We start from the raw sequence: 12,675 nt of genomic DNA, 5'->3' as shown, positions 1-12,675 counted from the left end.
CGCAATTGTGCCATTGTTTGAACATTCTTTGGCATTGTCTTTCTTTGGGATTGGAGTGAAAACTGACCTTTTCCAATTCTGCAGCCACAGGGGAGTTTTCCAACTTTCCTGGCATTTCCAGTGCAGCACTTTATTTAACAGCATCATCTTTTAGGCTTTGAAATAGCTCAGCTGGAATTCCATCACCTCCACTAGCTTTGTTGGTAGTGATGCTTCCTAAGGCCCACTTGACTTCGCACTCCAGCATATCTGGCTCTAGGTGCGTGATCACACCATCGTGGTTATCTGGGTCATTAAGAGACCTTTTGTATAGTTCTGTGTATTCTTGCCATCTCTTAATATCTTCTGCTTCTTGGTACCCACAGAGCCAGTTAAACCATACGCTCGATGAATGAATGACCATAAGACGAAGAGCTTCATGTTTTGGAATTTCCAGGGCTTGGAAAGCAGGAGTCTATCAGCACCTTTGAAACAGGATGTTAATCAAGTTTTGTTAATAGCTCCCACTAAACTACAAGTCCCGGCTTCCTCCTAGAAAGTGACGAGTCACGTGGCAGGCTAGGACTCCGGAAGTCTGGCCCGCTTGTCTAATCACGCCTCAGAAACTTACAAAGTGGCGCCAGACTGGCCAATCCTGCGGATGTTTGTTCCATGCCCGGCCCCGCCTCCGCGCGCTGCGCTGACTGCTCGTTAGCCGATACGGTGGCTGTAGAGGCGGTGTCAGTGGCTTCGTCCCCGCTCTGCGCCCGGTTCCGCGCCCGTCCCGCGGCTCCGATTCCACCATGGCTCCCAAAGGCGGCCCCAAGCAGCAGTCGGAGGAGGACCTGCTCCTGCAGGATTTCAGCCGCAACCTCTCGGCCAAGTCCTCGGCGCTTTTCTTCGGGAACGCCTTCATCGTGTCCGCCATCCCCATCTGTGAGCGCTTGGAGCGAGACGGGCTGGGCTGGGCTGGGCTGGGCGGGGACGTGGCAGGGCCGTGCAGAGGGCGAGGCGTGCGCCGGAACCCGCGCTGTCCCCCAGCTCCCCCTGGACTCGGGGGCTGCACGCAGCCTCTGTGGGCCTCCGTGATCTGTCCGGGATCGTGGTGGGTGGCATCCCAGGAAAGTCATTGTAGCACGTTGTAAAAGTAGGCTAGCTCATTCCCGGGCCTCAGGTCTGCGGATTGTGAGTTTCTGGTTCTGGGATGGCGGTGTCAAATCTGTATTTCAACTAACACCCGGGTTAAGATCTAGTGATGCTAACAGGCATATCGCCTGTTCTCCCCTTACCTCCTCGCCCCGTACAACTATCGTTTGCTCTTACGAGATCTTAAACTTTTTACTTACTTTGGAGAAACTCATGAATTAAGGTTAGAGACATTAACACTCGCACTGAATTATAAGTATAGCTTTAGAACTGGTTCACACAGAACATTATTTTCCGAAAGAAGTTGGACCAGTGCCAAGGTCCCAAGCTCTACCGTGTTTAAACTTTTTAATAATTCTGTTAGGGCAATTCTAGAATTCTTACTTGAATGGAAACACTTCACAGCCTTGGCCAAGGTTGTTTTTAGAGTTTAGGGATCCCAAATGTCAATTTCCTCTCATACATTGTTGCACTGTTGTTGGGCAGTCAAATCCAGTTGTATTTTCTCTCCCGACTTCATAAAACCCAGCGTGCAATTAACATAGTTCACTGACCGCACCGAGCATTGCCTTGATTTCAGATAAAAGCCACGTCAGCGTGTGAACTCTGGTTTGGGACTACACGTGGAGTCTCGGAAAGACTTGTAGTTAGTGTGGTAGTACCCTGAAGAATGAAATTTGAAGTCTGAATCGTGATTTGGTTGAGCCAGAGTTTTCATTCTAGAAGCAGCAGAAATCTCATCATGGACTAGTTATAGGAAGGTTATGTTTTTCAAGTATTCTGAACTAGAAACACTTGAGACTTAACTTTTTACTGGATATCACACTTACGAAGTACTTCTTACACTGTATTGGATTCCCTAATCAGGGCTGTATTTTACCAGGTTTAGCTATAATTATTAATAACTCAGCAGGTTTTTGTAACTGGGTGGTAATGTTTTGTTTCTTTTTGTACACCCCTACCCCTTTTTGTCTTAATTCAGGGCTATATTGGCGAATATGGCATATGGATCTTATTCAGTCTGCTGTTCTATATAGTGTGATGACCCTAGTAAGCACTTACTTGGTAGCCTTTGCTTACAAAAATGTGAAATTTGTTCTCAAGCACAAGTAAGTATATTTCTCAAGTGAAAGTAAATATTGTTGCATTTTTATATAGTAGGGTGACTTCTGAAAGACCATTTGTGTGCGTGTGTTTTGGTAAGCATTAATTTGAGATATATTTTTATGTATATTTGGAGGGAGATATGTGTATGTATATTTGGATTAATTTGAGATATATGTGTATGTATATACACATATATGTTTATATTTGGGGGAGATAGATGTGTATGTATATTTGGATTAATTGGAAATACATGTGTATGTATATACACATATATGTGTATGTATATTTGGGGGGTATGTATATATGATTGCAAAATATGTAATCATAAATAATGGTATGAAGGAATAACAACTAACTGAAAAGCAGAGACAGTGCTGCTAATACTGCTATGGAAGTGGGTGTTGAGGTTGGAATTAGAACATTTAAGTACTAGCCTTAATCATGGGACTCAGAAAAGCAAACCCACCAAGTAAATTAACATTTTAAAAGTCAAATGGAATTCTGGAAAGAATTGTTCTGGACTCTCCATGTAGAATTTTTGGATGTGAAAGAAGTGATCTTTTTTTCTTTTACTCAACCCGGATATTTTTAATGCTAATTAGGCTACCATATTTCCTCTGTTTCTTACTTCATTTTGTCATGTCACTATCCTAATAACTCTTCATGGCATTCTTTTTTCTAAAAGTATTAAGATCAGATTCTTCCAGGCCCTTGGAATGTGACTCCTCTGCCTCCTACCAATCAAGCCTCATCTTTCAAGATTGGGGCTTAGGGCTTCCTACTCAGCCTTGTGTCATCCTTTGAACATGACTCCTCGCCACCCCCCACCCCCCCCATTTAGAAACGTCTCCCTTTCTTTCCATTCTTACTTGTCTGTTATTTTAAGCCTTAGGAATCCTTTCCAGAGAAATCCTGACTGTCTTTATTGTTCCTGTGTCAAGCTTTCTAGTGATGAGGAGCAGAAACACCTTGAGATGATCTCAGTTAACAGGGATTATTGTAAGCCTCCCCACTGTCGTCCTGGATCCTTAGGAGTCTAGGTTGTGCCTGACAGTTGCTGGAACAGCTAAATCCAGGTCATCTCTGTTGTCTTCCTGCTTGGCAGCCCCTCTTCACCAGCTGTCGTTTCAGAATTCAGCCCATCTCAGCCTCTGCTGTCCTGGGCTGTCTTTCTCGTGAGGCATGGCCATCTGTGGATAGTGAAGTGCTCAGAGTGGGTGTTTTGCATGACCCATCCTTTGTGATTCCCTTGGACCTCGGTCTCTTTGGGACCTAGCGTTTTTCGCTTGTTCTACATATAATTTTTCATTCACCTTTTTGGAGTCAAAAATCATGCTCTTTCCTCTCATTTTTACTTCCTGCTTCTTGAGGACAGCTTCCATGTCCTTTGTTTATTTCTCGTACGATAGTTAATGATACATTTTGTTTAGTTCAGTGAAATTTCAGTGATCTCCGCCTGTAATGCAGAAGACTTGGGTTCAGTCCCTGGGTAGGGAGGATTCCCTGGAGAAGGGAATGCCTACCTACTCCAGTGTTCTTACCTGGAGAATTCCATGGACAGAGGAGCCTGGTGAGCTACAGTGCATGGGGTTGGAAAGAGTTGGACAAAACTGAATGACTAACATTTATGTTTACTGACTTAATAGGATCTCTGAGTGGAATTATTTTTTAGTCATCATAGTTTTGGTTTAATATTAAGTATTGCTGACATAAAAACTCCTGCAGATTGGTGAGATTGTTAAGGCTTAGAGAGCCAGCAAGATGCTGAATGTGGGTAGGCGCTGGTGGTAGAGGGAATGGCTTCAGAGTCTATAGTCTGTATTCCAGTTCCCTCCCTGCTGCTCTTAAGTGCAGACCCTTGGGCCTGCATTTTATCTTTTGAGACTTCAGATTTCTGGGCTGTAAAATGGGAGTACTGATGGTACCTCTTGGGATGGTCAGGATTAAATATGGTACGTGCGACATGTAAAGCATGGTGTTCGGCATGTAATAAATGTTTGTGTGCAGTGACGGAGAGGTTGGAGGTGAGAGAGCCCATAGGAATTTCTTTTAACATGGTATGATTTTTAAGATGTTTATGAAGACTTTTTTTTTTTTAATCTCAGTTGGCTGGGTGCTGGGCCCCTGGATTTGCTTCTGTCTTGTTTCAGAGCATTCAGCGCTGAGTGAGATTTGTTTTCTGAGAGCACTGAGATGGAGGGTAGGGCTGAGTTGTAATAAACCTACAGTGTGGTTGTTAATGTCTCTTTAGGCAAGTAGAGAATTTTAGACATAGAAGAGAAATGAGTTATCTGGGTCAGTGTCTTCAGGACAGATGATTGACTATTTGTCTGAGAGATGCCTAGAGCCAGCTCTTTTGAAAATAGTTTGTTCTTATGTCTTAGCATCCTGACAGTTGAGGTGCATGTGGGTGTGTGTGTGTATGTGTGTGTTTTCCCCCTTTGCTCTGCTAAGAAAGGTTTTTGCTGTATACCATGTCCATTTCTTATCAGTTGGCCTTTCTTAGAAAAAAGCAGTCTTATGTGAAGTTCAAGAAACATTTAATGAGTGCCTTGGATTTGCTGGAGATTAAGAGATGAGAGTCTCTGCCTGCAGAACAGAATTTTACGTAATATAGTGAGTCAGGGATAAAGGGCATTTTAATATCCTGTTTAGTGTCTTAAAGTAGCTCTTAAAACAGCTACCTGCTCCCTTAGCTGCTATTTTCTTTACATTTCAGAACCTATTTCCTTGTACCTATTTTCTAACTGGTTTTCCTCCCTCCAATTATCAATTTGTGGAAAAATACATTAGTCAAAGCTGACTAAAGATTTTGTTTTTAACAGTGTCACTTCTAACTTGATTATAGAGTGAGAGATAGATAAAACCAACCCAAATTTGGGGCTTCTCAGGAGGTTCAGCGGAGAAGGCAATGGCACCCCACTCCAGTACTCTTGCCTGGAAAATCCCATGGACGGAGGAGCCTGGTAGGCTGCACTCCATGGGGTCGCTAAGAGTCGGACACGACTGAGCGACTTCACTTTCGCTTTTCACTTTTGTGCATTGGAGAAGGAAGTGGCAACCCACTCCAGCGTTCTTGCCTGGAGAATCCCAGGGACGGGGGAGCCTGGTGGGCTGCCGTCTATGGGGTCGCACAGAGTCGGACACGACTGAAGCGACTTAGCAGCAGCAGCAGCAGCAGGAGGTTCAGTGGTAAAGAATCCACCTGCCAGTGCAGGAGATGCAAGAAATGTGGGTTTGATCCCTGGGTAAGGAAGATCCTCTGGAGTAGAAAATGGCTTAATTTGTAGTCCGGAAGCCCATGCTGTAGAAGGTTGAAAGCTATTGCTGTTCATGATCTTGGGCTTTTCAGGAATCCATCCTGACTTTTCCACAGTTTTCCTTGGTCCACTGACCAGAACTTAATGTAGTGTAGTATTGAGGGACTGGAACATAGATTGAACAGATGTCTGTCTCTGTGGTCTACATTTGTGGCTTTTAATACATCTCAGTATTGTGTTGAAAGTTTTCTTAGTGAGACTTTGTAGGTAATGGCTGTATTTTACTTGTGATCAGTTATTACTTTTTCTGTTTACAGGTAGTCAGTTTGTCCTATATTATGAAAAGTAAATCAGATTTAAATGTCTAATCTTTGGGAGGCTTTTGTATTTCATCATAGGTTAAATTTTATCTTCTCTTTTCACTGGTGACCTCATCTGATAAAATTTATCTCATAGATTTTTTTTTTTTTTAGGATTATGTCTTTTTTTTCTTTATCTGACTCATCACTAAATATTCTTATCTGATTTCTCAAATGACACTTTCAGCCTTTTCTGGCTGATTCCATATTATCTCTTGGTGCAACTCTCAAACCAGTAGTTTATTTAACAAACCGCTATGGTCAGTCCTTCACCAGGTGGTAATACTTCTTTTTAGTGATATTCCCCTTTTGAATAGAGTTAAAAGCTTTACTTGAAGATTTTAGATTTCTCTAAGCTTAGTTTTCTCTCCTGTTATATATTGGAATTGAAATCATGTGTCATTTACTAGTGCCTTAACAAATTTATTTGTGGAACAGTTAATTTATGAGTTAAAACAAAGTGGAGCTATAATGATTCATAACTAAATTGTGCTAATAGCATTTGACTTTTATTTCCATGTTAAATACCTAACTTTGGAAAATTCTCCCTTTTAAGCATAATTCAAAACACATCACTAATAAACCACATCTTAGAAGTTTCTTGAACTCCCTCTCTTTTGGCTAGTATAGTGTAATAAGCTTGGAACTTTCTGTGCAGCTTGTTTTCTTGAAACGTAAAGTATGATACAGTTGCCAGTACAAGCTCAGAGTACAGAGTGTTTCTGAGAGAGAGCAGCGTTCACTCCTGGAGCATGTGGAGACTCTTTTTCTTTTCCTTTCAGAGTAGCACAGAAGAGGGAAGATGCTGTCTCCAAAGAAGTGACTCGGAAACTCTCTGAAGCTGATAATAGAAAGATGTCTCGGAAGGAAAAGGATGAAAGGTTTGACTCCCTATTTAAAGTGTTTGTGGTAACCAGAAAGGGGGGTATTTGTAGAAAATAAAGTTATTTTGGTTTCTGCTTAAAGAACATGGGTATTAGAATTGTCTGAGAGAAACGGTAGTGTTGTAGAAGTTGTGGTAATGAGGATAATTGACTTTTTGAGCGTTTATTACCACCAGATACTTTCCTCCAAAGAGCCCCATGAGGTAGGTACTGTTGTTTTCTCCACTTTATGCCTGAGGAATCTGAGGTACAGAAAGCTAGGGTACCTTGCTCCAAGGTCATAGATTAGTGTGTGGTAAGGCCAAGGTAAGAACACAGGCAGTCTGACATGAGCTTGTACTCCACTGCTCTGCTGGATTTAGGAGCGTGCAGAGCTGTGTGCAGTGCTTGGCTCTGCTACTCATTAGCTGTGTGACCTTTAGGTATCACCTAACCCCTGTGTCTGAAGGCTTTACATTGTGTTCTGTGTAAGCATTTTTAGGTGGTGGTATTTCTGCTCCTGAACTTCCCTGGGCACATCTGGTTGTTGGTCATCTGCACTGTTTGGGAAAAAGAAAAGAATTAGTTTGTCTCCTGTTGCCCAATTCTTTGCCATATTTATTAGCACCATCCCCAGTTTTTCCTGCCAGCTGCTGTTAGAAGTCTAATGAACAGTCTAATGTCTGAATACAAGTCTCTGAACAATTGAATAAACTTGAGCTTAAGAGTTGCCAGATGGTTGAACAAAGTCATAAGTTGAGGCTGTTTTCATGGATCTTAAGTTTTAGTATCCATAAGGTGCTTTCTGAAATGGAATTTTTATCCCACTTTGCTCCAGAAAGACTGGACTTTATATTTGTGTCCCCACTTTAATATTGTGGGGACTTACAATATTAAATTGCATATAAAACAAAGCAGTACAATTTTAAAAGATCAGAAACCAATGAAAAGTAAGAAGAGGGGATGAATGAGGAGCTCAGGGTTAGTTACAGCAGTTGGGCACAGAACTTAGCTCCGAGCTTCCAAGTGTCAGAGGGCACGTCTGAGGTCATCCAGCTTTTATTGTCGGATGAGAAGCAGCAGGCATGTCCTTCTGAAGAGAAACTTTCCTGGCACTGAATCTTGGACGGACTTTATCAAGTGGATCCTTACTTAAGGGACACAGAGTAACTTAATGAACAGTGTCTTCTACAGTGGTTTTGGACAGGCACCAAAACATTATTGAAGTGATTATGTCCTATGAATCCTTCATAAAACTGAAGGAATACTATTAAAGTCCTGAGAGCAAAGGCCTGTTTTTTAGGGAGCAGCCTTAAGGACTTCTGGCTCTGCGTAACTTTTTGATCACAAATTTTTGCATAGGGATAGATATTAGAGAATCTAGACCACTTTTTTAAACCTTTTTATTGAATTACAATATTTATTAGAACAGTGGTTCTTAAATTGGAGTATACTTCATAGTTACCCACATTTCAAAATGCTTTTTATAAGCTTTTACAAGTCTTAGAGGTTTTAGATGACTAATTATATCAGAGATGGCAAATAGGTCTCTCTGCCCACCGCAGACTTCCTGATTTGGTCTGGTACTTGCTCTTCATCCTGGGATGTGTCTCAGAATGTTTCTCAGCATGGTGGAAAGGTAGTCTTGACCAGCAGCTCAGTTGGAATCAGAAATGAAGCCTCTTTGCCATTGGCTGGATCAGATATTTCAGATTAGGGTGAAGTGGAGGTTTATTGATATTTAAAATTCAGAGCATGAGAAAATTATAAAGTTTCTGTTCTTGTCATCAGTAGAAATTTGTGCTGTTTGTAATTGTGGCCTTTCACAAAGGCCATGCTGGATACAGTTGCACCAAGGTCTAGAGTCATTATTGATGCGGTGACTGGATCCACGACTCCCTTTAAGATCTAGTGTTTTTTTCCCTTAAAAGACTAGTTGCTTCCAAGAGATTTAAGAGAAGGCTTATTGGCATGTTTCTACCCAGATGGGTATCTCTTGAAGCTCCATCTACAGTCATTCGGAATACGGATTATGTGCCACTTGGAACTGCTTTTCCATCTATGCAAGGATGGAAACTAGCAGAGGAGGAACAGATTCATTAATGCTTGTCCCAGGATATGAATGTTATTTCTCCTTGACTTACTGATGGTCCATTGTTTAGTATTATCAGATTGTAAGACTTGTTGAGTATGGTCTCAATTTCTCTCTTGTTTTAGGAAGTACTCCTTGGACAAAGGACTACTTGAGTAGTGCTCTCCCAAACTAGGTTTCTTACCAGTGAGGCTCTGGCAGAACCACTGCTGATGAGGGGGATTGGGAGTCCTAACCTTCTTCAAAATAAACCAGGATGTGGCTGGACTAGAAAAACTTCTGAAAGCTGCCAGACAGTCCTGACGGGGTGTACCCCCATGTAACACATGGCCTTTGGGAGCTGGGACAAGCTAGGCGATTGAACCACTCTTTCATGAAAAACATCTTGAAGTTAGTTCTGATTCAGGGCTTGGCAGGGAGTTCGAGAGAAGCACTGTGGTAGAGGCAGGATAATTTAATTGCCAACAGTAAAGTCATGCCTGTAGCCTATATAAGGAGCCTGTCTTCACTGGGTCTTGTGCCAAAGTCTTAAAAACAGTGTTTTGTAGCATTAAACCATGTAGAGACTATGAATATTTCTGGACTGGGCTGGTGTTTTCTTTGATCATTGATAGAGTGGAATATTGTATTAATTCCAAATCATGTATTTTTTAAATTTACGTTTAAACTTCTCTGAAATCAGAAGCTGCTTTATAGTTGATAGCTGCATTTAATATAAGGTCCTTCACATCTCCCAAACTTTACAGTAGATCAAGATTTATTAAGTTGATGGTATCCACAGAATCAAGGAAACATGGCATATATATTAGAAACCACGAATTTCTTTCAATGAAGACAAGGTGCTAATACCTTTCATTTAGCTCCTTCACAGCCATGCTTGTTGACTTTGCATTACAACAGTTAGTGAATAAAACATGGCAGTTACAATGACATTAGACATTGTGCTAGCCTTAGGATTAGTTGGGGGTACCATCTGGCCCCAGAGTAATGTATTTTTCTGGGGGAGAAAGCATCAATGGCAGTGACTTTGAGCCTTTTAGATAATGACCCACAGTAAAAATATTTTACTATTTGACCAAATAGTTTTACATACACACATGTAAATGTTCCATAGAACAAAATTATTATCCTATTGTACGTGATGCACTTGATACTTTTCTGTTTTTTCCTATTTCATTTTTTTTTTTAACGTGCTGGTCACAACTCACTCAGTAATTTTTCCAGAACAGTGGATCCACTCAGTTGATTTCACATCTGATTACTAGGTTAGAACCTACCTACTCTTTTAAAAATTGCTTTACAAAGTTAATTAAATGAGGAGAGTAAAGACCCCGTTATTCATAGGCACCCTGGAACTTTCTATTGCCCCTGTGAAATGGTAAAAGAAAAGTGGGTTAAGTAAGAAGTAAGTGGGTTTCACGGGAGTAAAAATTCCTCCTAATGATCAAGCAGATTCTTAGTTCGAATTAAATAAAGATGGCTAAAGAGAGTCACAGACAAGTCTGTTTCTGTGATGCCACAGCTGGTTTTGTCCGTGGGCTTGTCTGAAGGTGTAACATTGAAGGCTGAAATCTGTAGACTGTAGAGTCTCAAGCCTGCAAGTGGCCAAGAACGCCCTTTCAGGCTGCTAATCAATAGTTTGTTTGGTGAGTATCTAGAGAAAGATGCCTATTTTGGTTGCTGATAAAACCAAGCTAATTGTGATTAATCAGTTCCTTCCTCCAAAGCTTAAACTGCTGAGAAAAAAGGTAATATACCCAGCTACTTGAGCATCAATAAATGTTAGTTCCCCGACCAGGGACTGAACCCAGGCCCTGGCATTGAAAGCACTGAATCCTGACTACTAGACCACCAGGGAATTTCTAGGCATCGATAAAGTGAAATATCTTTTTTAGTAGAATAAACGGGACAATGCTGACTGAATTTAATATTAAAAACACATTCTGCCCAGAACACTTAAGGAAGAACTTATCTTACAATGAGCTAGAACCGTGTGGTATTTAACATTTTTAGTGCCTACTGAAAAACTAAATGACTTGTTTCTGTGTCCACAGAATCTTGTGGAAGAAGAATGAAGTTGCTGATTATGAAGCTACAACATTTTCCATCTTCTATAATAACACCCTATTTCTGGTCTTGGTCATTGTTGCTTCCTTCTTTATACTGAAGAACTTCAACCCCACAGTGTATCCTTTTAAAGGTTGATTATCCTTTTTAGAAGTCTAGAAACAGTTCATTTGGTTTTTATTTGTCTGAGTGGTTTTTGGTAACAAAAACTGCAAAGGGAGTCAGTCCCTTAATAAGCACTGTGACCTTAGGCATGTTTCTGAATGGTTAAAATAAGGGCTTTTGGTTTGATTTGAAGTTCTTTTAATTTTATGATCAAGACTTCATGATAAATAATGAGTATTGCAAAGCAGTCTTACATATAAGATGATGTGTACCTGCCTGTTTAAAAGAAAAACAAACATGCTAAGGAGCCAAAGCAAACTTGCTTTCTTTGACAGCTCCTGGCATAAGCCCTGAATCTGCTGGTACTTTGGGGCTTTGGGGTCGGGTGGATAGCCAGTGGAGTTAAATTGGCACATTTCATAACAGCTTAATAGTGTTTCGGGTTGCTCTTAAATTGAGCTTTTGGGCAAGAATCAGCCTTCTCTTGTTAAGGTAATTTATTAAAAGTGTTATCCAGGAATGTGCAGCCAAATTTTCAACAGTAGGAGATTCTGATGTAATGAAATAGCGGATACTCTCCAACTTTTTTCTTCTGGGAATACTGGAGTGATTTGCCCTAAACACTCTAGTCCTGAGACTGAGAGTAGCTGCAAACTTTGTGAACCTCCTTGCTTTCACAGGCCAGCTGTAGCCAAAACACTGATGGACAAGGAAAACTTATTTTTCCTTTGCTCTGGATGCGGGGGTTGGTAAAGAAATCAAGTCTCTTCTTCCTCCCTGTGTTCTTTGATCAGCTCTTTTCCTGAAGGTTAAATGGAATTCAGATGTTTTCTTTGTGATCATGTGTTCTAGGTTTGTCTCAAGTGTTTTCTATTGGAACATATTTCCTGTGAATGTTCTTCATTCTTTATAGTCTCCTCTCTGGTAAATTGTATTTGCAGACAATGGGACTGCACATTATTGTCATTAGACAGCGTGTCAGGAGGAAAACAGTACATTCCGAGGAGGTGGGTTCTTTTTGTTTTGTTGAAAACCAGTTTGGGGTTGATTTTTCCTTAACATTGAATTCTTATAGGAATTACATTTTGTCCATAAGTGCTTCCTCAGGCCTCATCGCCCTCCTGTCTACTGGCTCCAAGTAGACTGCCTCAGCTTTGCCACCCCCTCCTCCCCACCGCCCCAGCTTTGTATCTATGGGTGGCCTGTGGTATGTGGAAAAGTAGCCGGGTGGTCAGGGTGGAAGACACACAAGCTGTTTTTATAAGTCTGCAGTTTGAGGGTTTAAAAAACCCAACAAAACATAATTCAGTATTTGTTTATTGGCTCTTTTTTTTTGACAGATTGTTGAAATTAAATAAATTGAAAGGGAAACTCAGAGTACCGGGACATTTATTAAAAGGCAAAAAGTGTTGCAATGTGTTATAATCACAAGAGGAGAAAATAACTTGTTTCCTTGATTTGTCAGAGGTCACGGTAACCTGGACTGAGCTGTTATTATTTATAATAGTAGCAAGAAGTTAATAACTGGTTCTGTGCGTTCCAAGCACAATATTACAACTTTTTTTTTTGTTTTGAACCATAAATATCAGAATGAATCCTCTCCCTCTGGGGGACTGAACAGAAGCATCATGCTTGCAAGTCTCTGACTTTGTGATTTGAAATAACTCAAAGTTAAAACATGGTTTCTCCAACTTGGA

At 40.9% G+C, this 12,675-nt stretch overlaps 2 protein-coding genes across 16 annotated transcripts in view; one reads left to right on the top strand and one right to left on the bottom strand.

The window, feature by feature from the left end:
• Positions 1-692: 692 nt before the first annotated feature.
• SSR3 (signal sequence receptor subunit 3) lies at positions 693-12,353 on the top strand. Its single transcript, XM_081570617.1, has 5 exons — positions 693-915; positions 2,108-2,234; positions 6,634-6,732; positions 10,861-10,992; positions 12,054-12,353. Exons 1-5 carry the CDS (start codon positions 783-785, stop codon positions 12,118-12,120), a joined length of 558 nt encoding a protein of 185 aa, XP_081426743.1. The 5' UTR covers positions 693-782; the 3' UTR covers positions 12,121-12,353.
• KCNAB1 (potassium voltage-gated channel subfamily A regulatory beta subunit 1) overlaps positions 2,792-12,675 on the bottom strand; it is a 532,662-nt gene continuing 522,778 nt past the window's right edge. For 11 of the 15 annotated variants that reach the window (XR_014076896.1, XR_014076905.1, XR_014076895.1 and 8 more), the window contains one exon: positions 6,883-7,274. The gene's annotated coding sequence lies outside the window, so the exon portion shown is untranslated. Of the gene's footprint in view, positions 3,689-6,882; positions 7,275-12,675 lie in introns of those variants that run through there. The other 4 variants (XR_014076899.1, XR_014076897.1, XR_014076893.1 and 1 more) reach the window with 2 other exon arrangements.

Source organism: Giraffa tippelskirchi, chromosome 2 (assembly GCF_054371585.1).
Source record: "Giraffa tippelskirchi isolate mGirTip1 chromosome 2, T2T-mGirTip1v1.2.pri, whole genome shotgun sequence".
In the NCBI taxonomy this organism is placed as follows: Eukaryota; Metazoa; Chordata; class Mammalia; order Artiodactyla; family Giraffidae; genus Giraffa; species Giraffa tippelskirchi.
This window is presented reverse-complemented; position numbering and strand designations above follow the sequence as displayed.